At 50.7% G+C, this 25,337-nt stretch overlaps 1 protein-coding gene across 2 annotated transcripts; it reads right to left on the bottom strand.

Moving 5' to 3' along the window:
- Positions 1 to 6,443: 6,443 nt before the first annotated feature.
- Positions 6,444 to 24,841, bottom strand: BCL6 (BCL6 transcription repressor). Of its 2 annotated transcripts, none has more exons than XM_082288424.1 (10): positions 24,743 to 24,841; positions 16,089 to 16,127; positions 14,913 to 15,080; positions 13,619 to 13,840; positions 12,497 to 13,480; positions 11,702 to 11,883; positions 10,419 to 10,586; positions 9,232 to 9,362; positions 8,665 to 8,802; positions 6,444 to 7,760 (listed from the first exon to the last, which is right to left on the bottom strand). In XM_082288424.1, exons 3-10 carry the CDS (start codon positions 15,071 to 15,073, stop codon positions 7,617 to 7,619), a joined length of 2,130 nt encoding a protein of 709 aa, XP_082144550.1. In that variant the 5' UTR covers positions 15,074 to 15,080; positions 16,089 to 16,127; positions 24,743 to 24,841; the 3' UTR covers positions 6,444 to 7,616. The 2 variants fall into 2 exon arrangements, with proteins under 2 accessions (XP_082144550.1, XP_082144551.1); XM_082288425.1 differs by lacking the exon at positions 24,743 to 24,841 and adding an exon at positions 16,250 to 16,434.
- Positions 24,842 to 25,337: the final 496 nt, after the last annotated feature.

Here is a 25,337-nt window from a genome sequence, read left to right as displayed (position 1 = left end):
CCTGTACACCAACATGGAGCTGAGTGCTGTAGGAGCTGGCACAGTGCAGAGACAACCTCCCTGATGAGTGCCCCTCTTTCTCATTTCCTGACAACTTCCTGTGGAGCCAGCAGGACTCAGACACGCCTAATGGGATTTTGCAGAGCTGCATAGCTCAGTCAGAGATGGATCGGTTCCCTGTGGGCTGGCAGGGATGGTTTTAGGAAGTTGGTATGGTCATGTTGCCATAAAATGGGGGAAGATACCAGACTTGATTCCTTAAGGGGTTTTGAGAGGCCATTCTTGATGTCCTGCCCAAACCCAGGCTGCTCAGCACCTGGTTCTTCCCCAGCTACCCACTGGGGTAGCTCTGTGTGCATGAGCCCAGAACTATTAAAGATGTTCAGTCCAGAGCTGTTCCTTCCTAGCCCCTGTCTTCACCCACACTTTGTTCTTCATTTTTGTGTCGACCTAGCCCAACCCTGCCCTGCCAACCCTCCCTGGCCATCTGGCAGTGCAGGGCATCCTGCAGCAGAGCAATAATGCCCAATAGGACTTAGGGTTGGGAGCAATATTGTTGGAGTTGTTGTGCTCCCTACAGTCCAGTTCCAGGCAAGCACAGACCCTCAGTCACATTGGGAATACCTGGCTTTGATGTTCACTGGCTACTGTGGCTTTTCCAGACACGTGGGGACAAGGCTTGGAAGACCAGGTTGGCTCTGACTCCATCTCTCAGTGCAGCCCTGGAGCTGGGTGGCTGTCCCTCTGTTCCCCCCTCTGCGTGAGGGAGGCTGGAGGAATTACATCAGTGTCCCCCAGCAACAGGGGAACTATGACCACGCGGAAGTGTCTTGGATTTGTCCCACTGAATTACAGAAGCTCACCAGAAGAAAGCAAAAGTGTGGTCATTTTCTTCTCTCTGGTCACGCCCTCCATGGAAATGACTTGGCTCCTGAGCCAGAGCAGCCTCAGAAAGGCTCTGACATCCACCTTGGCTGTTTTTACCCTCTTGGGATTCAGTTGAGATTATGAGGCTGGTGAGACAGGACCAGAGACAAAGCTTTGATGGGAACGTTCCCCTAGAAATATCTCAGCCTGTTTAAAGGAGAGAAACTGAACTCCCATCAGGTCTGAGCGTTGTTGACAGATACATTTATTGAATAGACCAAAGTTCTCAGGTAATATTTGCGAGAATCACTCTGATATTCTCCTTCTGAAATTTTTTTTCCTTTCAAGGAAAATCTAAAGGAAAAATACCATGTGCTTTTGTTCAGAAAGCTGACCTGAAGGAACCAGCGATGAGGGAGTGGAGAAAGGAAGTCCATCTGCTCCATACAAGTCTGGGCTGTCTCCTTTGGAGGAATCCTGGGGAAGGGGTAAGGGCAGACCTCCAGACATCCTCATGGCTGGAGCAGGCATGGAGCAGCATGTGAGTCGCAGATTGATTTACCAGCCCCCTTTCCCCCAGCTCCTCTATGGGATCAGTGTGCTCTGAATTTTTTGCACTCATTCTCCAGCCAGATAAATCCATCATCCGCTTGGCTGTGGCAGAGGCAATTCTGTTCCTTTCTTTCTGTTCCTTTCTTTCTGCCGCAGCGCTGCAGGGCATGTGGCTTTGCAGACGATTGAATTGCATTGAATTCCTGTGACTGCTTCCTTACCCCCACGCTTCCAGCTTGCTCCACAGACCCAGAGCAGTCCAGCAATGCGCGGCTCTGTGCGCACAGGCTGCGTGCTCGGCAGCGAAGCGTGCCCTCTGCTGTCACCGCAGCCCGGTTCCTATTGCACCTTATCTCCCTCGCTATCACCTACTAAACACTCTCCACACTCTCAGCTCTGCTTTTACGAGCAGGACAGTTTTGCCATGGATCACTACCTTGCCAGCAGGGAAAACTGCTTTTCTTTATATTCTAGCATTCAGGCTGGTAGGGCTGACCGGTGATCTGGGAGCCAGGGTGTGACATTCCTTATTCTTCCTCTGGATATGCAGCTGGTGCTGGGGGGCAGCAAGGAAGCTGCTACAGCCCAACAGCTCTAGCAGCTTGCTGAAAACCTAATAGAGCAGGTTCCTGCCCCGGGAGATCCAGATGAGCGGAGAAAGAGTGGTCAGTCATGCCTGAGTGACAACAAAAGCCAAGAGCTCAATAAGGGAGAGAGACTGGCTGAATGGTACCATGTATCCCTGGAATGGGCTACACAGAGAGCAGTGATATTAGGGTTGTACATGAACAACACCCATGAGAGGCTTCTGTTTTTATAGTTAAACTTGGGCACAGAACCAAAAGAATTTGCCTCTCCATTAATTACAAGCCTCTGGGATTTCTGCTCCAGTATCAAAGAGGGAGGGCAGCCAGACTGCAGAGGTTCACAGAGGTGGGATTCTAGTACCTAATTTTTGAAATGTCTCTGTCTAAGAGCCTGAGTTGTGTTTAGGATTTCTGATGCTGCTGCCTGAGATTTATTCCCAGTCTCAGACACCTAGGATAGTGCCATGGCGTCTGTAGGGCTGGTGGCAGCCGCCTTGAAGGGAAAGGGAAAATGAAAGGGAAAGGGAAAAGAAAGGGGAAGGAAAAGGGAGATACATGGGAAAGACAAGGGAAAGATCAGCACAAACACATGCAGAAGCACAGCTGAACAGGCTGAACTGAGAGTTATATACTATGTATAATATGAGAGTGAAATACCAGGGTGTTTACCTGTACTACTGCAGTGGCTGTCAGGAGTCAGGGATGGGGCTGTGTTTGAGGCTGTACAGAGAGATGCTGGCCTGTGCATAAGGCAAGAGATGATGGGTACAGGTGGATGAGCACACAAAATCAGGAAATAATACAGGACTCTGCTTTCTCTCTGTATATAAATCTCCCCAATAAACACCATCTCTATTCAGCCTGGAAAAGGCTCCGGGGAGACCTTATAGCACCTTCCAGTACCTAAACGGGATTATAGAAAGTTGGAGATGGACTTTTTTACAAGGGCATGCAGTGACAGACAAAGGGGAATGGCTTTAAACTGAAACAGGGACAATTTAGGTTAGATATAAGGAAGTAATTCTTTACTGTGAGGGTGGTGAGGAATAGGTAAACTTGAGAAGCTGCGGACGCTCCATCCCTGGAAAACCAGGCTGGATGAAGCTTTGAGCAACCAGATCTTGTGGAAAATGTCCCTGTCCACGGCTGGACCTGGATGATCTTTAAAGTCCCTTCCAGCCCAAAATTCCGTAATTCCAGGACTCCGTGCTCAAACTCCGTCTTCCACTGCCCTCTTGTGGAGACTCGGCAGAATGCAGCGGAGCGCCCCGGCCGGCCCCAGCCGCAGCCCCGGCCCCGGGGTCGTCCCTCCACGCTGCCTGAAGGAATAAAGCGTCCCCTCCCCGAGCCCTGCTCACTCCCCTGGACTCTGAATCCCCATTTCCATGCTGGGCCTTCCTGGCAACCAGCCATTTCATAGGTTTGGTGCTGACCTTCCCTCTGAATGCCAGCCTGTCTCTGAAGCTGCGTTTTCCAAGGGCAAACAACCCAGCAGTACCGACACGGGCAGGGCTGAGCAGTTCAGTGTTTGTGGGCATAAAGCAGGCATAAAACAGGTGTAGGGCAGCTCTGTGTGTGACGGCTCCCTTGCCTCTCCAAACACCATCCGTGCCAGATGCCTGCAGGCCTTTGACCGTGGATTGCTATCGCTGCAGATGAACTGCCTGGAAAAGCCATGACATCACTGTTTTAAAAAAAAATAAAATCCGTCAGGAGGAGGAAACCGTGCTCCGGCAAAATACAGTATTTATTTTGCCAGTGCAGCTGAGCAAGTCAATGGGAAATAGAGGTTGTGGCTACACAGCTGCTTGTCTGGGGCAAGTGGAGCTGTCAGTCGTGCTCAGCCGCTTCCAAAAGTGACAACTGCAGTAACCAGAGAGGCGGTGAGCTCAAAGGCAAGCAGGTCCTGACAGGGAGGGGAGAAACCTAAATATGTATGTCAAATGAGAGCAGTATGTGTGTCAAAACCCTGTCGTGAGGACAGTCAGCTTTACTAAACATTAAAAACCCACCAGGGAAAGGTAGAAAGGGAAAGCGAGGGAGCAAGGTGGGAATGCAAGATTTTGCTGTTGTCAACACTTCAGGCAATGCTCTATTTGTGGTCCTTTTCCCATCATCCTCTGTCTAACATGAGTAAGTTGGTGAGGGCTCATGCTGGCCTTAGCCTGTGGGGTGAAAAATAGGCCCTTGCCCAGAAGGATGCTTGGGAAGACCTCACTCCATGAAATGCCTGCCCCACAGCAGGCAGGCGCTCTCTGCAGGCTGCCAGACAGCTGTCCTGCCCAGCCAAATCAAACAGGAGCAGAGAGAGGCTGCCTCCAGCTCATTGCTCAGCCCTCACCTCTTTGTGGGGCTTCTTCTCATGCCAGCAGATCTGATCTGCTGGGAGACAAGCCAGAGGAGCTGGGGGTCAGGAAATCATAGAATGGCTTGGGTTGGACGTGATGCTGAAGATCATCTTGTTACAACCCCCTGCCATGGGCAGGGACACCTTCCACTAGTTACAGATACTCAAGGCCTCATCCAGCCTGGCCTTGAACACTGCCATGCATTCGACATCCACAGCTTCTCTGGGCAACCTGTTGCACTGCCCCACCACCATTATGGCTAAGAATTTCTACCTAATAGCTAATCTAAATCTACCCTCCTTCAGCTTAAGGCCTTTCCCCCTTGTGCTATCACTACATGTCCTGGTGAAAAGTCTCTCTCCAGCTCTCTTGTGGGCTCCTTTTAGGTACTGTAAGATGCTCTAAGGTCTCCCTGGAACCTTCTCCAAGCTGTAAAGCCCCAATTCTCTCAGCCTGTCCTCATAGAAGACGTGTTCCAACTCTGTCACCAGCTTAGTGGCTCTCTTCTGGACTCATTCCATCAGGTCAATTGTCTTCCTTGCGCTAGCGGCTGCAGAGCTGGATACAGTACTACAGGTGGGGTCTCACAAGACCAGAGTAGGAGAAGCTAAAAAGTTTAATTTTTAGCCTGAAACAACATGTTTATTTAGAGGCAAACAGGAGAAGGCAACTGCTTTGTCTTTAGATGAGCACATACAGCAAGAGCTCAAAGATGTTATAAGGAAGAACAGCAGACTTAAAAGCCACAAACTCACAAAGATGAGAACCAGCCACTCCATCCAGGTCAAATCCAGAGGCTATGCTAAGCAAGGCAATTCCTCAGGAGAAACTTCTCTAAGAATAGCATTGCTGTTACTGGTCATCATGATCCCACTTATGCGGCCCAAAAGCATCTTCATAGCTTCTGGTCCTAAAAATGTTCCGCTAATGTCAGCAATAGTCGTCTCAGCCTGCTGTGACCATCAGAAGACTGAGTCAGAGCAGAGAGGATCCTGCAAAACAGCAAATTGGTTCTCCCTCTTCCTGAAATTTTCCTGCCGTGCAAGGCTGCTTTGGTTGTCTCACATCCACCTCTATCCCATGGTGTGTTGAAAAACACATCCTCTTCATCTCCAGCTCCTCCTTAGTGCAGCCCCTCCTGACCCTGCAACCAGCCAGGCCCTCCCCTTCCTGCTGGTGCATCCAAGTCCCCCCACTGTGAATCATCTGGCAAGCCCTGAACCAAAATTATCCATGAGTTAACTAAATTCAAAATGAAACTCAGGCCCCACCCCAGGCCGTGCTGAGCTGCGCCTGGGCTCCACACCAGTGCTGGTTCCAGCCAGTCCTGCCTGTGTAAGGCAGAGAAAGTTTTTTTCCGTGCGGCTCGTTGAAGCGATCTCAGAGCAGCACAGAGCTGCTGGGCTGCCTGCACAGAGCTCAGGGCCTGGGCACTCCAGGCTTCTCCCAGCAAGCCACAGCCACCCAAAGACAGCACAGCAGCTCCTCTCCCTGCCAGGGCGAGCCCAGGGACTTCCTCAGGCTGGGCTGTCTCAGCTCTGGCCCAAAGCCCATGGACAATGGCTGGAAGCAGAGATGCTCTCAGCCACTGAGGTCCTGGATGGGGTTACAGACCCTGCTCCGCTGAATCGTCTCACAAGGCAGGCAGAACAGCAGGCCTCCACCATCCCAGGCTCTGAAAAGAGGAGCAGCAGGCAGCCATCTCCCCTGAGCAATTCTGGCAAGTGCACTGGATTCCAGGAAATATAAATAACTACCCAGCCATCTGGAACTGTCCCTGGGCTGGTCAGCAAAGGTCTCTCCCAGGCTCTGCCCTGTTCCTGCTGGCTACTCAGTGCCAGTACAGAGAGTACCAAGGGGGTGGCACAGTCCCCACCAGGATCCAGAGTCCTGCTCACACCTCCTGCCAGAGACCACCTTCACTCGATGCTGGAACAGGCCCCTGCCTCCAATACAAGGCCAGAGCCACACCAAGCCAAGAGCTCACACCAGATTGTGGGATGCTCAACCCCTTCCCCGGGCACCAGCAAGGCTCCCAGGTGCTCAAGGAGAAGGACAGGCAAGAACAGACCTCTCACTCCATCATATGTCACTTTTCTTCATTTTATTCTTTTATTTGTACAGCTATATTTTACAGAACGCATTAATGCAGTTTAGACACAGCCCAAACCCTGTCTCCCGAGATTGTTTATAACACAAGCATGTAAAATAAGACAAAAAAAAAATCCAAAACAAAAAAAAAACCAAACATTCCCCCACTAAAGAGTTCCACCAAAACTCCTTTTGCAACATCAGGCTGTACCTTGAAGAAACTGAGCTCAATATAGTCCATACACTGAAAACTTCCATTGAAAAGAAAGGCACCGTGCGAAACCACATTTTACATATATACAGACTGAGAACTAGAACAAAAAAATTACACTTTATTATTATTTTAAATTCCTTCTGCAGCTTTGTTGGTTTAATACACACTTTTTTGTAAATTGTAAACCTTCACTTGCAAAAAAATACAAATACACTGATGCATTTAGACAAAATATTTTCTTACTTGTACAGATGCAATACTTTAAAATATCTCCTTAAGTGCTCTATCATAATAAAGATTCTCAGAGTGGCTTCTGCCTGCAGAGTCCAACTGAGCCTTTAATGCATTTTATATATTTTTAATATAGCTTTTTTAAAGGTCTATATATATTTATTTTATATATATATTTATATATTTATATCTATATATATTTACAACTCTGCCATAGATTCCTTCACCTTTGGTTAAAAAAGTTAAAGCCCTCTCTTTAATAGCATACTTTCTCTTTAAAAGAACACACATTTTGCATACAAAAGAAAAAAATCTGTTCCCATAAATCAACATTACATTCCTCATCTTTAAACGGCAAAGGCTGTGAAGGTTAGACTCCAGAGTTTATCAACACTCCACTGCACAGACATTTAAAATGACTATTTTTAATTTTTTTATGTTTTATTTACAGTAAGATCTGAATAATTTTATTTTTTCTTTTTGTTTCACATAACTGGGAAAAATAAAACCCGTGTATTTGTAAATTTTTTTAAAATTTCTAATGTTTTTCCACCTATCTGTACTATGGGTTTAGAGGCACTCCATCATGTGATGAATATTTTTTTCTTTTCTCTCTCTTCTTTTTTTTTTTTTTTTTTCCTCTTTTAAAGTGTTGCAAGTATCCTTTGGACAGCTTCTCCCCCCCATGCCCCCCAAGACGACCTCCTCCTGGGAAATCCTCTGCGTTCAGCAGGCCTTGGGGAGCTCCGGAGGCACCTCGCTGGCCGAGATGCGGTACTGCACCTTGGTGTTGGTGATGGCCCCGTGCTTCTGCCGCAGGTGGAGCCGCAGCTGGCTTTTGTGGCGGAAATGCAGGTTGCACTTCTCACACTGTGGGGCGACAGGCAAAGGCAGAGGGTGTGAAACGCCACGGCAGGGGACACGTCCTTCCCCGCGGGCCACCAAATACCTGCTCTCCACCAGAGACCCGCGGACACTGCACCCACTAAACAGGTGGACGAGGGAAAAAGTGGGAAAGCAGTGGGAGGAGCAGCACGTGGGGGCCCGCCATCCCAGGCTTTCAGCAGCACATGTTGGTTTATGGGATACACAAAGGGCAAAGTCCCTCAGGAGATGACTCTGGGTCTGACAGACATAACACCAAGCTCTATATCTAGGCAATCAAACCAGCTACAGGGCTATTTCTAGAGCTGCTTTTGACCTCTGCCAAGCTGGATGGCTCCAGGACGTTTAGATGTCAATCCCTGCTTGGATTCTCTCTCTAGTAGATGGTGAAAGCCAGGAAAGCCCCAGCAAAAAGCTGGGAGCCCCCAGGGCTGCAAGCAAGGCAGGACAGGCTGCTTGCTGGGTGTGATTATCACCATTAGAGGGGAGCTCAGGCCAGGCTGTCTGCTCCTTTCCCCCATCTCTGCACACCACAGGCAGCTGTAATTTAAGCCATAGCTATTTGAAGAAGTGTGACCTTCTTCCAAATGGGATGGAAGAAAAGAGCAACTAAGATGTACCCAGCTTGGGCTGCATGTCAGTGTTTCCAACACAGCCACGCCTGAAAAAATACCACATCAGCATCAGCTAATGTCCGGGAGGGAAATGGGGCACGAGAAGCAGGGATGTGACCTTGGTGCAGGGCCTCATGAGGCTGGCAAAGGGCATTAGGATGCTGCAACCAGCCCATGTGAATGCCCTCACATCTTCCCAGCCCCCCAGGCTTGGCAGCATCCTCCCCCAGCCCAAGCTGAGATTCCCCACCAGGAAAAAAAGCAGGGCCACTCACATGATACGGTTTCTCTCCTGTGTGGATTCGAAGGTGACTTTTGAGGGTCTGCAGGTGCCGGAAGCGTGTGCCACAGATCTCACAGGGGTATGGCTTCTCCCCGGTGTGAATGAGCACGTGAGCACGGAGATGGGCCACCTGCAGAGAGCAGCTCTGGGTCAGGACAGTCCCAGGGAAGAAGGCATCCCACTGGGAGCAAGGGTATCCCTGTGGGAATGGGGTTCTGCCCAGACATCTTTTTTGGTCTATTGGGTTCCAGCTGGGAGTCAGGGCCATGTGTCTGAGGTCTGGTATCTCCAGTCCTTAAGACCAAATGGAGCAGAATAGCTACAACTAGCAGTCAGGCTTCCTTACTAAGCCAAACTGCCCCCCTCAAACCTTAAGGTCCATATCTACCCCATGGCACCATGGGAAGAGCTGCTCAAGGTAGCAAGCTGGGCCATCATCAGCCTCCTCCCTGCCATGAGGGATCACCAGTCTTGGTGGTGAAGATCTGCCAGTCTTGGGCAGAAGCTCTGCCTACACCCCACCTCCCCAGGGACTGCAGGTCCCAGAGGCTACACGTACCTGGACAAATCTGGCCCCGCAAGTCTCACACTTGTAGGGTTTCTCTCCAGAGTGGATGCGTGTGTGGGTTTTCAGGTTGGCTGGTCGGTTGAACTGTGCCCCGCAGATGTTGCAGCGGTACGGCTTTTCTCCTGCAGAGCCCAAAGAAAGGGTGAGGGATTAGCTACAGGTGTGTTCAGCACCCAGGATCCGTGGTGCCCCCCAGAGCTAAGTCCCTTCAGGTGCCAAGCCCCATGGCATGAAGCACTAGCCCTGACTCCTGTCCCATTTGGAGATGGCTGTGGACAAGCAGCATTGGTCAGGGTGTCTACAGAGCAGGGTGAGCTCAGCAGGTAGCTTTTCTCTTTTGGATTAGGAGCTGAGGCCTTCAGGACAAGACAGGAAGTCAGGCAGGTCTGCCACCAAGGATTAACAGCATCGTTCCTCCTTATCCTACATCTCCCTACAGCTGTTAGTAATCACCCTTGAACCCTGCCCTGGCACTTGTGTTGTCTCAGTCCCCTGCACAGCCCTCCTGGAGCTCAGCTGTGACTGCGGGAATTTGGGTCTAATTCAGTGCAGCAGCACTGAGTTGTCAGCCCAGACTTTCCTTCCCCAGCTTGTGGACTGGCTTTTGACATGTTAAGCATTAAAAGCACGAAATAAAATAAGTTTGTCAGCAAATGACTAAACCCTTAATATCCTCTTCCTTTCTCAGCTTTCATTGTGCTGATTCACAGAGTCCATCCATTCACAGATTTTCCCATCAGCAGAGTTTATGCCAAGCAAGGTGTGACCTGGATTTCTAGGATGTAAAAATAAATCTCAGACTTCTCCCAAAATGTTCTGATTATTTTTAATTTTTTTTTTTGCTTAAGTCTACCACAAAGCTACCTGGAGGCTGCACATTTGCTCCCAGCTATGCATTTTGCAAGACACCTTTAAAAATAGTGGTGCCCAGCGCTTCACAGCAAAGGAGGTTGTGTTCCACCCCTGCTGCAAGGGCAGGTATCTTCCCCATTCCCAGGCTTGGTGCTCTGTCCAAGGGCTCTCTGGCTGTGCCGAGTGAAGCACCTTGCTCTTCCCACCAGGGACAGCTTGTGACACAGAATAGAGGATGCTGCACCCGGCACAAACCCAGCCATAAACACCCACATGCTCACCAACCCACAGCCTCCCCAAAGCTGTCCCCACGGCCAACACTGTACCTGTGTGGACGGTTTTGTGGCTGGCGAGGTTCCCCTTGTAGCGAAAGGAGGCCTGGCAGCGGTCGCACTTGTAGGGCTTGTCACTGTGGACTTGCAGAGAGTGTCTCTTGAGAGAGGCCTCCTCGGAGAACCGGCAGTCACACTCGTTGCAGAAAAAGGCTCCGTTCTCTGGGAGGGCAGAGAGGAGAGCAATCAGATGGGCAGTGCATGGGCCACCTTCTTTATAGGCTATGGGATGGATCTGGGATGGAGGAGAGGAGCAGCCAGAGCAAGCGTTGCAGCAAGCAGCCAAGTGCAGATGTTCATGTTCAGTCGTGCTTGCACTGTGCTGTTACCTCCTGACCTTGTGCACACAGCAACAACATGCGTTTGAGAGAGCAAAGTCACCACGAGCCCTCGTTTAGAGCTCTCTCTTTCCTTTAGTGACACACAGGTTGCTTCCAAGAAGCCAGCATTTCACCTGGACATCTTTTAGAGAGGTCCATGAAAGCACTCAAGTTATCAGGCATCCTCTGAAGGATGCTCAGCTCTGGAGCAACTCCTGCACCTTTAGAGGTCTTTAACCTTTACATGTACAGAAGTCTGCCTTGAGCTTGGGAAGACAATCACCACCCAAATCACAAGGCAGGTTCCCCCACTAGGAGGGTGCCCTTAATATCTATCTATCTATCTATCTATCTATCTATCTCTTAAATGTTGTGTTGAGTGTTACCACAGTGAGGTTCCCTCCTTGGATCTCTGCCCACACTACAGGTGGCAATGCTGCATTCCCCCTCCCTGAGCTACAGGCAGATGAGTGCACAGATACCTGTCTTTGGGCTTCTGGGGTTTTGCAACAAGACTGCAAGCCTCATTATCTGTATTTCCCCAGATGTGCATACTGGGCTCCCTGATAATAAAGATATCATGACGGATGCGTGAGACATGCCAGCTTGCCCAATCCCCATTACGGTCATTACATCTGTCAGGCTTGCTCTCCTGTGGTTCTGGTGGGGTGGGGTGCACTTGTTTCCTGTCCTTACCTGCCAGGTTTGCAGCAGGTGACTAACACCCTGCACAAGGTATCTGGATGGTGCTGGGGAAAGGGAGGAAGGAAGCAATTCCCATGTACATGTGTCCCTCATATGCATGCACACAGCTGGGCAGACACTTAAGAGAGGGCTGTAAAGCACTGTGGGGTCCACCAGCATCAGGGACAGGTCTGACTGTGTGTTTGATCACAGGGCACTCAGTGATGGTTTCAACTGCTGGTTGAAAAAGATGACCACGGATACGAAACTCACCGCAGCTGGAGTCAGAGTATTCAGACTGGGTTTCCCCCATCTCTTCTCCAAAGTTTGAGCTGGGGGTATGAAGGCACATCTCAGTATGTTGTGGGGACTGGCAGCCACAGGAGCTGCACTTCGATGAATGCATGTACAGTGGGGACTGCCCTTCGCTGCTCCGAGGGGACCCATCCCGGGACCTGTGGAAGGACAGCAACGTACACAGCCGTGAGAAGGCTCTTGCTGTGCTCCATACCAGACCCTTGTTTGCACCCCTCCCAACACAAGGGACAGACGTGTTTTTTGGGGACATCTTTGTGGCGAGATGCACAGCATAGCCTTGATCAGCAACAGGTCCCTAAGCCTCGAACCTTCAGATGCCCATCACCAAATGACCTCAAATGTCTTTAGAAACATCCAGGTCCAGAGGATAGCATATTGTTCCCTGACACTTTGGCCACTCCAATGCTTACAACCAACAGTAAAGCTTGAGGCATAGGGAGTCTGGTGGAAACACAGGCTAGGCAAATCCAGGCTCCAGAAATCATCCAGAGCTGCCAAAGTTACCCAGGGATTCACAACCCAGTGTTCCCAGTTCCTTTGCCAGTCCAGGCTGGCACCACTACAGTGGGGATGGTGGGCACTCAGACAATGTCACGAGCAGCCCTTCACCAAATGCAGGGGCTTCCATCTGCTCGTGACTGGACTTCCCAGCTCAATGCCACAGATATTTCACACTTGCAAACCCTCACCAACAAGGCAGGAAGTCCTATTTCTCAGGGGGGAGGGATATGGGGGTGGAAGTCTTCTCACCTGTTAACAATATTGTTGAGTCTGCTTGCTTGTGGGATAGTAGAGTCTTCACCATTCACGCTTATCTTGGTGGGGGATTGCACATTGAGATGCTCTGGCTCCATGGACTGCTGGCAAGTAGACATGGGCACGTAGGTGCGAGGAGAGAGGGTTCCCATCTCGTTCTGGTCAGCGCTGTCTTGCTTGGTGTTCTGGTTGAGAGAGTTGAGGACAATGAACTTGTACTTCTTCCAGTTGCAGGCTTTGGGGTCTGTGGGGCTCTTGGTGAAGAGGGAGCTGGAGTTCTGACCGATACGGGCATTCTTGCTGCTGCTGGACTCGGTTGGCGAGTTGGGCTGACAGTCTGACTTCTGTGGGCTCTGGGGGCTGATGAGTCCCTTGCGGTCCAGGGGTGTGTTGGTGGGCTCAAAGTGTTGGCTGATCTCATCCTCTGAAGAGGTCCGCTCCTCCTCTTTGGCCACTTTGTCGCAAGGGAAGTAGGGATTGTTCCGGATTGAAGGGATGACAGGTTTGGGCCCAGAGGCCACGCTGTAGTGCATGTCACTCCTGGCTTCCTCAGCAGCACCTTCTTTCGGAGCATAGATGGTGGCGTGGCACATGTTGGCAGAGATGTCGGTAATGGTTCTCACGTACTCAGTGGGGATTGTCCTGGAGCTGTCACACGGCAGGATCCTCTCCTTGGGGAAGGCACCTGCCCTTGAGAGTTCAGAAAGAGGCATCCTCATCTCCCGCAACTCATCATCCACCAGGAAGCTATTTAGAGGGAGAGGGCTGTATCCGTGGTAGGAAATGGGGGATCCAGACAAACTGTTGATCAAGCCAGGTGCAAAGGCCCTCCCATTGCAGAGGGACCCGTTTTGAAGAGGCATGCCGTTCTCCGAGACATCCCTGCTCCGATAAGCCATCACTTCTGGGTGGCCTAGCATCCGTCCAGCCAAAAACTCTTCCCTTGGGGTCTTCACAGCAGACACAATCTCGGCTTCACTGGAATCCGGGAAAACAGGAGAGAGACAAAGTAATTTTCAGCCCGGAAAGATACATTTGCAGATACATTGTCAGTTCTTCCCCTGCCCACCCAAACAGACAGTCCCAGGCCCTTCAAAGTTCACCAAGGGCACTCACCTAGACTTGACAAACCTTCGGCAGGTGTCAACCACGTGCTCCATCTGCAGGTAGAGTGCTGTGGCCATCACAGCCATGATATTGTTCTCCCTCAAGTTCAGGCGGGAGGTGTACATGAAGTCCAAGAGGATGCAAAACCCCTCAGGGTTAATTTCAGGGTCCAGGTTGATGACATTCAAGTTGCACTTGAGCTGGTCAGTGAAGATGCTGTAGAAGAGGCCACTGCAGTGGGGAGACAGTAGAGAGGACAAGTGTTATGACAATTCAAAGAGAAAAAGGAGAATTTGTATGAAATCCCTGAGTACAGAGGGGTTTGAGAATGGGAAGGGAGGAGGAGGAGGCAATTACAGAATTCCCTGAGCTTCCCCCTTATTATCAAGCTTGGTTTCTCAGCTTAGTAAGCGTCTTTTGCACTGCACTTTTCCCAACTGGAACAGCCTGCTTTTAGATCTCACCTGCTCAACAACTCCCCACTGCCTCCATTTAGTAATTCCCCAGCTTTTTTGGTTTTTTTCCATTGTTGTTCTTACCACCATCCCCTTCCTACTATGACTCATTTCTTTCAGAAGCCTCTTGAGGGATACACACACAGTCTTAAACCAGAAAAATAAAAAAAAAGGAGAAATGTTGCCAAAACATTTTTCAGATATTTTAATAGTCAAAGCTTGACTTTTTGAAATCTTTATACCATGTCAGCAAGAGAACCTGGAAGGCATTTGCTGTAATTCAGTTGGGCAATAGTGGGATATTAATTAGCATTTACTAGGAAGGAACTCCAGCAATCTTAGGAGCTGGAAAGGGATTTTGAACCCCATCATCAGGCTTAAAAAAAAATAAAAAAAAAAGAATCAACTAAGGTGGGTGCAGCCAGCAGTCTGGAAGCCAGGGAGGAATAGCTCTAAAAATAGCGGTGGCAGGGGACACCTCGGTCACAGAGGACTCGCTCACCCCAGTGAGCATCCAGCCCTTCCTCTTCTATCCTGTCCCTGTGGCACATTTGTGCTTTGCCTTCAGGGATATGCCTCACATCTGCTGTGCTCCCGTTGGTCTCCATGGGCTGTGTGTGGGCAGATGTGGGCACACAAGGAGAGAGGTGAGGGCAGCACACTGGAGGGAAGTGGTCTCAGCTCTAATCCCATTACAGGTACAAACTTCTTGGCAGCCCCTTTCAGTTCTGCTTCTCTGCCTCTGTTTCTCCATGAATCCCACAAGCCCTCTCAGGACTGCAGCAGTGTGTCTGGAGGCCAAAGCCTGAGGGAGCAAGGAGGAAGGCAGGGAAGGACCCTGCTCTCACCTGCAGGCCATCAGGACTGTTTTGTGGGCTCTAAACTGCTCCCGGTTCACGATGATGACAACATCAGTTAGGATATCCCGGCTTCTAAGGCGGTTGAGATTGAGGAGGACGTCGCTCGCGTGGCGGGTGAACTGGATGCAGCTGTCTGCCGGCGAGGCCATCTTGAGTCTGCGTGAGACACAAGCATCAGAGGAAGATGAGAAAGGAGAACAGCCAGGCAAGTACTCTAAATCCAGGGAAGAGACAGCTGCTTCTCTAGGACATGCTCAGATGGCCATCTGCTCCTGGTAGGGGCAGCACCAGCTCCTTGGTCCCAAGGCAAACAGCTCTGCACCACACCAAGCTCTTGCCAGGCTGCCTAGTGAGGTCCCTGAGCCGATAGTGAGACCTGGCATGTCTCATCCCACCCAGCAAGCTGGTGGGGAAAGGCAATCAGACCTTCCTGAGGATTAGCTAACCATCATCTCTTTCTCCCTGCCTCACCCATGGCAGCCCCACCCCAGCCCACTCAGGTTCATCTCCACAAGCCTTCCAACATAGCTCCTAGCCTTCCAACCTCCCTCAGGAGCCATCCTCCTCACCTGTGTGATGTCTGGCTGTAAACCCAGCCACAGGAATCAAAACAAGCCTTAAGGTCCCAACTGAAGTCGAGTTATTTCAACATCTAGAATATCCAGCCCACAGTAGAACACCAGCCCTCACCCAGGAAACTACCTTCCTACTCCCAAGTGGTGGCCACTCTGGAGAAGACCTGTCCACAGTTTCCCAATTAACTGGTGAGGAGTAGAACTCATCCAACCTGCTGGGCTGCTACCCACACCATGGCCCAGTCCCTCCCCATGAGCAAGGTTCACATTAGTCGAGGAATATGAAGCCTTCCCCCAACACGACACCTGCTGACCCATCTCAGTGATGTCCTCCCAATCAGCACCGAGGACGGCCCACATCTCCCTGAGGTTTGGGCTGGAATATGCATCTTTCATGTCAAATTCTTCCACAATCAATCCCCTCCCCTACTCCTGACTCCTCCCTCCCCAGTGGCACATGAACATACAGCAGTTTCTACAGAGCAGCTGCTCTCCCGAAAACAAATTCCAGCTGGGTCTAATGAAACAGTTCATTAAGGAAAGGGGGAGGGAGGTTAGGAGGGAAAGCAAAAAATTTAAATTTACATACCCAATGCCTCAATTCACAGTCCAAAAGTTTCTTTCAAACCTACAAATAAAGCACAAGAAAACAAACACCACATTAGCTGGTAATTATGAATTGGCCCTGGCAGGTCACAAGGCTGCTGTTTCGCTCAAGTATCAGTTGGATAAAAGCTAGAGATAACAAACCTTCTACTCTCCAGTGAGGTTAACATTTGTTTCTTCTGGTACAGTACATTCTTATCACAACCACAGGCTTTGAGAATGCAATCATAGCTTCTTCCACACCCTCTAGCCCAAACCATGGGCGTATGCCAAGGAGATTTTCATTTCCATGACTCAGGAACTTAAAGGCAGGTGGGGAAGGGAAGTCAAGCAAGAATTTTCTCACCACTTCTTTTGGAGATAACTCTTCCCCTGCCAAGACTGAATTCCTGTCCGGTGCCACATTCAAGACCCATGCCATACTCCCAGCACCTTGTTAACAGGTATGACATACACACAAACATCTGCTGCCACTCTGCTCAGAAACCCACATGCTCCAGCCACTGGTAAAAACACCCTGGGATGGGATTGCTGAACAGATTTGGGAGGATATAGGCATCAAGTACCAAAGTGACTTGGCCAGGACTGCAAAGGAAGCAGTGGTGGAGACAATGAGGACGCAGAACAAATGCCCCTTCCCCTTGCTGCTGCCAAAGCCTTCCCTTAAACCACAAGCTGCGTCTCCAGGCACTGGCTTCACCAGCAATGTAGCTGGGGCAGAACAGCAAGGAAACACAGGAGTTAATTGCCTTCCAGAACTCATACTAATCCTCCAAAATTTGCTTAAAACCAAACCAAATTTACTTGGCACCAATGCAGGAAGAAGGTCCTCAGGCAGTTGCCCCAGCAGCTAGAAGCACAATAAATAAGTGAGCCAACAAACCCCAAGACCTTCATCACACTATTTTGAGGACCAATCCCCAGACTATTAAGACTGCCAGGCGCTTGCAGAAAGCCCAGTCATCCCTGTGAGGACAAATGTTGCCTTCCCTCTCCCTTGCAGGAGATGTGCAGGTCTGGAGCCCAAGCTCCCCTCCCATCCCCAGAGCCACTGGGATGAAGAGATGAGATTTAAGGCAAGGTATCATGCGCAAAACCCAGAGGGTGTCTTACAGCTTTATTCCAGCCATCAAACACAAATCTTCAGAGCCGCTCTGAGCCTGGCCAGCTTAAAACTTTATGCACATACAAAAAGTGACTCATTTCCCAAATACTGCAGACTCTGACCTTTCTGTACACGCTCACTGCCAGCCACTCACTGCCGTCAATTGCAAGCCAAGGGACTCACAGCGTTCTGCAAGGAGCCCAGCACACATCCCTGTGTCCACATGAGCAGATGTGTGCGTTTGGGGCAGCTGGCTGGCACCCCAACCTCACCCACAGTGGCAGACATACCCTGCCAAGCTCTGGGGAGTCACCTCAGTGTCACAGAGGTGAGGAGGTGACCCACTTGTAAACCAACAAAGTTACAAACAGCAAGATGAACGCTGCACCCGTGAGCATCATGTGAGAAGCTGCTATGGTCACCAAATTCCCTTATCCACAGCGAGGGCACAGCACTGCCAGGGGGGATACCCAGCTTCTCTCCCAGAGCTGGACCCCAGCACAGCCCCCTCCCCACCCTTCCAAATAATCCCTCCCAGCACAGCACTGCATCAACGCTCACAGCCCCAAGAACTGGGCAGGTGCATCCCAAGCAGCTCCTGGCTGCAGGATGTGGGCATGCAAAGGGAAAGGGACTTTCCTTCCCCTCGCTGTGCTGAGTCGGGTTAACCCTGTCCCTTCCAGTCCCCACACAGCACCAGCTCTGTACCCCAGCACAGGAGAATACTCAGACCAGAGAGAACAGAATGGCAACAAGGACCAGAGACTAGTGATGGGGGGGTCAGAAAAAAAACACTGCAGCCAAGCATGGTCTTTGCCATCCAAACCCCCTCAAATCCCATGAGGCTCCTCCAGGCTCAGTTGGGGCCAGAGCATCATCCCACACCCCCCGTCCAGTTTTCCTGCCCAGTACCTTGCAGGTGTGGGCTCTCCAGCCGTGCTCGAGGTTGTGTGCCTGGGCTTGCTATGCCCATAGAGGAAGATCTGGAATAGGCGCAGGGCCCATTTTGGGGGTGGCCACATGGACTGTCACTGCTGTTGCCTTCCAGGAAGGCAATGGGTCTGCCCCAGCGGTTCAGGGAACAGCCCTTCCCTGCCGGCACCTCCCCGAGAAAACCCATTCCTGGAAAGGAGCCCAGTGCTGGCTCTGCCTTCCCTGCAGCTCAGAGCATGGAGAAGGTACACCTTCATGTAGGGCAACCTCTTTCAGCTCAACCCCATGCGAAGGGGAGACCCTCTCTGCTCACTTACCCTAGGGCAGAGGGGACAAGCAGGGACTTCCAATCCATTTTTCTGCCATGCCTCTCCATTCATCTACTCTCCCAGTTAGAGGAAATCCCTTTTCATCCATCCGCCTCCCACTCTGTGCACAGGGAGGAACTCCTTGCTCCCCTGTTCTTTTTTGCATGGGGAATACCCTGTGGTCTTAGCCCTTCTCCCACCCCCAAGTGCATAGCCAGGGAGGAGAGCACCAAAGACTTCCCCCTCCCTGGGCCCCAATCTCCTACCCCTCCAGAGCCTGCAGCGCCGACTCACTCAGATCACCTTAGAGGAGTGGCTGGGTGAAATCTTCCTTCCCCACAGCCTCATCCCACACAGTGCTCCGAAACTGCCCGCCCAGGGGAAGCTCCATCCTGCCCTCCTCCTCCCCCTGCACCCTGCAGGGTCCCAGCCCCATGGGAACATCCCCACTGCCTGCCAGGGTGTGCTGCCAGCTGCCTCTCCACCCTGCCAAGGAATGCCTGGTTTCTCCAGAACAGGCATCAAGGGGACAACCAAGAAAATGAGGTGGGGTGTGGGTGGCTCCCCCAGCATAGCCATGGGTACTACATGCCACAGTGAAGAAGATGCTTTTAGCTGGGGGTGTGTGAGTGCCCAGCTCAGCTTTCTGCTACCATGCAATCCAGGGGCACGAAGTGTCCTTTAGCTGTCACAGCAGAGTTTTATTAGTTTAGTAGCTTCTGGTGAGTGTCTAGGCCAAAACGTGGCTGGGTTAATAATAACCCATGAAGATACTGAGAGAAGTCCACAGCGTCAGCACAGATCAAAAGCAGCATCACTAGTGCAAGCCCTGTCGTATTTTCCACCGTACCCTTCCGTGAGCGGATTGCACTCGCTCTATCGAGCGGTCTCAATCTGATCCAATTTCCTGCCAGCAAACAAATGTTTCTAGGAAATGCAATACATTATCTGGACGGGTTTATTATCAGCATTTGGAACCAGGAAAACTGCATATTTTCTCGAGCGCCGCAGGGAACTTTATAGTTCATACTTCAAAAGAGGTTTTAAAGGATTGCCCTTGAAAGCTGGCCCAGCTCAAGTCTCCACATTGTTTTGGTCTTTGCAGAAGAAAACGCAGAGGAGGGAGGGGGTAAGCACGTTAAAACTGGCTCCAGTGTTTTCCTACTAAAAAGGACTCCCCTGCCCTCTACGGAGCCAAGCTCTGGCTGTGAGGCGGCAGCAGTGCATGCCCTTGGGAAGCAAGGAGTCGAGCCTTCCTCAGCATTTCAAACGACCCCAAGCAATTTGGCACATTAATTTTTCAAGGGAAGGCAGGAACCATGTCCTGTCCCAAATCTAGGGAGCTACTCCAGAGAACAGAAGACGGACTCTGTGCCCTGCCAACGCTGAACCCTGCACTGAGATGGTGACCCGGCAACAGGGTGCAGCCGGAGCTGGGTGTCCCCAGCAGCTGAGCTGGGTCCCTGGCCCTCCTGGGCTCCCAGGAGGTGTCTGATCATCCCTACCCCACACTGGGACAGAAAATTACCAGCTGGCACCTGACCCTCCCTGTCTCTGTACTCCTGGGGCTGAGGGTGGCTCAACTCCTTCTGGCAGTAAGGAACTGCTCTGGCATGCCGCCTGGATGGGATGAGACACCCCCTTGCCCCTATATTTAACCAAACAGATTTAAGGAGATGCTTTTCAGAGGGTACCTAGTCCTACAGGACACTTTCTTCAGGACCCATTCAGAAGCCCCTGTCCTGCAGGGTGCTTGTTCCAAGCTCCCTCCTCCATAAGAAGGGGTCCAACATTCCCCATGGGTACCCGGCACACAGCCTAAAAGCAGCAACTGACCAGGAGAAAGAAGGGAAGGAAAACAATATAGACCAATAATTTCCTACCCCTCTCCCAAATGCCCCTAGTTCTCTCTCTGGTTTAGACGGGAAGCTCCACTGAGATTACTGGTTTTAAAGTAGTCCTGAAGACTACATGCTTGCTCCAATTTGGGGGTGTGTGTCTTTTGGCTGCCATCATCCTGCAGTGATGAGAACACATAAGATATAGCTCGGATTTAAAAAAAAAAAAAAGAAAAAAAAAAAAAAGAAAAGAAAAAAGGAGGACTACATTTGCAGTCTAAATTTGCAGTCTGAAGGAGCTTACTGGTCAGATGCTGACTTTTGGATACTGATCTAACCAAACTGCAAACTGTGAACTCCTGAGGTTTGCCAATGCCTGCTGTAAACATGGAAACCAAGTGTCACTTTTTGCCAAACAGAAGAATGGTTTAAAAATAGATCTAGAGAAGAATACAGGCACTCGGCATACAAGGCTCCTGTTTATAGACTCCCATACTACTATAAAATGGAGAAAGAGGCTGTGAGCACACAAGCAACTTTCCACCAAATTTAGATTTTACCAACTTCTCAGAAACCTGAAAACAACATTTCAGGCTCCAGCTGAACCAGTAAAAGCTCTTTGAGAGAAGTTCCCAGCCCAGGTATTACAGCACATGGACTAAAACAGGCATGAAACAATTCTTAAGCCTTAACACCATAAACATATGAAGATATATAAGTTGCACACTAAGAAATGCACCTCCTGGTTAGAGCTTTGTTTTATTCATCTATAGACTTCGTAAAAAGATTTTCTTTTACATGGAGAATCCAAATAAAATGAGAGGACAGTCCTACCACACGGCACTGGCACACAAAAGTTTTACCACCTGTATTTGTATGGGGTTTTGAGAATAACGTTACTGTTTACTAAGAAAAAAAAAAAAAAAAAAAAAAAAAAGTGCTCCAAACCCAAACACTACTCCTACAAATTCATATTGGGCTGCTGCAGCTGGAGGCTGAAAGCTTTCCCCGATCCAAAAAAAAAAAAAAAAAAAAAAAAAAAAAAAAAAAAAAAGAAAAAGAGCACAGCTTTACAATACATCCTAAATTAGGCAAAAATTCAAGGGCAGATTAACACCACAACTCGGAAAGATTTTCACATGTGATTTCATGACCAGACCCAGAGAGAACTCCATATGGAAATGTCAGTGACTTTAATAAGCACTCGGTTGTTTCCAATTAGGCTCCTTAAATAAGTTCAGTGGCATCCAGAGTTTCCTCTGCCACCTTCCTCCAAGCTGGCAAGCATTTTTTTTTCTCTTTTTTTAACGAGCAGTTAATAAACATGTTCCCACTCTCCCGAGGCTGCCGGCCCCGCCAGCCCCACGCGGAGCGGCGTGAGGTGACACTAGATGGCACCAGTTCGCTTTGCTGCAGGAACATTTTTCCCCTTGGAAAATAAAACACCCCAACCAAACCTGGAAAACATATAATTTTGTCGATGTAATTCTGTTTCTCTTAAAACGCATCTGAGCAACATTATTTTTATGAGCTTTTCCAGCCTTGTTTTGAAAAACTTAATGTTTCTGCTAGGTTTATTTTTGTACCATCTGACAGCCGGCTGAATCCTCCCTGCACTGCAAACAGGGATGTCTAAAAAGTGTCACAAAGACTTTTGACAGATCTTTTTTTTTGTTGTTGTTTTGTTTCTGGGGTGGGATTTGTAAGAATCACTTCTCATTCCAACTTCTTCCTTCGCAATAATAACTAACCAGTTAACCTCCACTTCCTCTCCCAATATTGACTCAAGACAGTCAGAACTGAGGGAGATTGGAAATTGGAATTGAAATGCATCTCAACAGATCTTTGATCTGTTTTGCCAATCAAATTTGAACAAGAGATGAACTCTTCTTACTGGAACAATGTAAGAATCCATTCTTCTGGAAAATTTCTGGACACCCTTTGAATATTTTAATGGCTTGGTGATATGTTTCATGGGGCAAAATGTTTACCATCTATAATGCAAGTTTTTAAACCTGCAATCCCACCCCTAGTAGAAAATAACAGAATCTCTGGTTCTGCCTCTCTATGCATATATAAAGAGAGGATTCCCCTAAAATATTTTTAGAGCAATTTTTGAACTGTAACCCCCTCAAGGACTGGAGGAAGGAGCCTGCATTTGCTCCTAAAGTTCTTATCCTTTAAATACTTCAAACAGTATGGCAAATAATAATTTTTAAAGCATGTAAAAGCTCAGAGAGAAATCAGTAAGATTCCCAGATCAAATAAGGGCCTGATCCCAAACCTGGCCCTGCTGACACTTCTACTGGCACAAGTAGGAATTTGGCTCCAGAGAGAGATGTTGGACCAACATAGCAGCTTCTCACTGAGCCTCATCTGCCTGTCCCCAGTCTCCCCTCGCACTGATCCTGTGCCTACTGAAGTCAGTGGAAAAAACTAACCAGGGACGGGTTTGTTTTCGTTGATTTTGACTCATGATTTTAAGCCCAGATTTGCCTCTTCCCTGGAAATGCAACAGGGGGGTCGAAGGCAGCTTTTTAGGCACATCTGAGAGGCTGCCGCGGATTTTTCTAAACAAACGCCTTGCTTTCTGTTTCCCTCCTTCCCAAGAGGCGATTTCATAACATTTCATACTGTGACTTTGCAAACTACAGGCGGGGGGGGACGGCGGGGAGGGGGGGGGGGCGGGTGGCCGGGAGAGGTCGCTGCCGTCCGACCACGAAAGTTTTCATAACAAAGTTGGGCTTTTTCGGTTTTGTTTTGCCTTTTATTTTTAAAGGGGGGGGGATGGGGAGCGTAAAAAAAAATAAAAAGAAAAAAAAAGCAAAAGAGCACACAAGAACACGCACCTAATAAAAAAAATTTTAAAACCCCCAACAAACCAAAACAAATAGCGCTCTCTCTTCCCCGCCCGCTCTCGGCGGTTTCGGGGGCGCAGCGGCGCGGGGGTTGCGCGGCTCCCCGCGGCCGTTCGCTCCAGGAATGGCGTGTGGCCGGGGGCCAGCCCCGCGGCTGCCGGCGGCAGATTTACGAGTGCCTGTCCCCGCGCCAAGTCCGCCGCGGTAGTAAACACAGGGGAAGGGCTGCGCTGGGGGCAGCGGGGGGCTCCGCACGCATCGCGCCCCGGACTCCGTCCCTCGCATGGCTGCGCTCCGCTTCCCCCGCCCGCCGCCTTCCTCCGGGCGAGGGACCCTCGCTCCTCCCCGCGGGTGGTGGTGGCGGTGTTGTTGTTATTATTATTTTCAGCGTGATATTCGGAGTCGCTTCATACACTTTTGCCCCTTCCCGAGTTTTGCATCGCGGCTGGGTACGCGGTCGGCAGCCGCCCCGCACGCACCATCGAGGCGAGCGCGGTCCCCGCCGCCCCGGGCCGGCGCTCCGCGGTGCTCCGGGGCCGGCAGGCGGCGGCGGCCGAGCCTCCCCGCGGGCTCCCCCCTTCCCCGGGCAGGGAAATGCCGCAAGTCTTCTCCATCACCGCCCGCTCTTAGCCCGGGGCTTGACAGATCACGGCGCAGCCCCGCCACAGGTTGCAAAACGCACCAGCCCTTCCGCGGTTTCACCGGGAACGGAGTAACAATAATACTGCTTTAATAACAGAAATCGAGAGAACGGGGGGCTAATGCGGAAAGGCCGCTGCCCAGTGCCGCCGAACCCCCGCGCTGCCGCCAGCCCCGCTCCGCGGCGGCTTCGTGCGGCCGCGAAACGACGACAGCGACACAACACGCACACACCAAAAAAAAAAAAAAAAAAAAAAAAAAAAAAATCTAAAAAAGAAAAAAAGAAAAAAAAAGGCAAAGAAAAATAACACACCCCGAGCGAAGGATCCAGCCATTGAGAACGGACCCCGAGTCACGCCACAAGCCCGGCGGCCGCCGGCGCTCGCCGCCGTCCTGCGCCCGCGGAGCGGCTGCAGGTGCAGAGAGGAGCCGCCGCCGTCCCCCCCGTCCCCACCCGGCCGTCACGCGTGCGGGAAAGCCAATAATCCCAGATAACCGATAATCCCCCGGAGAGGACGGCGAGGGGAGACACCCCCACCCACCCCGCTCCCCTCCCCTCATACACGCTCCCAGCGTTAAAGACATGCAGGCACCCCTATTTCCCTAATTTTTTCACGCTTGACAGCGGGCAAGGGAAGAGGGGGAATGTGTATGTGAATTAAATAAATAAATAAAGCACGGAAAAAAATGAAATTGAGATGATAATAATAATAGTAATAAAAAAAAAAAATAAAGGGCACCTGCAGCAGGAAAGGAGGGGGAAGGAAAGAGGAGGGAGAGAAAAAAAAATGGGTAGAAATATATAGAGGCGGCTCCGCGCCAAGCGTCGGAGCGGGGCAGGGAGGGAAAGAGGAGGGGAAAAAAAATGGAGAGAAAAAAAAAAAAAAAAAAAAAAAAAAAAGCGAGCGAGAGAATTAAAGGGTAAAATCGGCCGCGGCAATAGAAGCAGCAATCACCTGGTCTCCGGGCTTTCCTAGAAACTCCTTGCATCACCACTTCTAAGAACCCCAGTTCTAAGAATCAACAGAGCCCAATTCTCGGAATTTGAGCTGCGGACTCTACCATCGCTCTCGGCATGGGGAGGGCCACGGACCTCCCCCCTTCGCGCCTTCCCCGCCGCCGCGGCCCTCCCGGGGCGCGATCCCCCCCGGGAAGGCCGCCAACGGGGCCGGTGGGGGGGGGGGCGTATTTCGGGGGGGTCTCGGCTGCGGCGGGGGTCCCACCGGGTCGCCCCCCGTTCGTCCCTCTCCGCGTTCCCCCCCTTCGCCAGTGGTCGCGCCCGGCCGGCGGGTCACGTGGCGGCGGGTGCTGTCGGTGACGTGGGGGCGCGCGGGCGCGGAGCAGCGCGCGCGGCGCGGACCGAGCAGCGACGGCGGCGGCGGCGGCGGCGGCGGCGGGAGAGGAAAACGGGGGGTCCCGGGCACAACTCCGGGCGGTGCAAACACACATCCCACCCCCCCTACCACCACCATCCTCCGCTTCTTTTTTTTTTTTTTTTTTTTTTTTCCTCCCAACCCTCTCTGAAAAAGAGCGAAGAGATCTTGGGGAAAA

This window comes from Coloeus monedula (assembly GCF_965178545.1).
Source record: "Coloeus monedula genome assembly, chromosome: 10".
NCBI lineage: Eukaryota > Metazoa > Chordata > Aves > Passeriformes > Corvidae > Coloeus > Coloeus monedula.
This window is presented reverse-complemented; position numbering and strand designations above follow the sequence as displayed.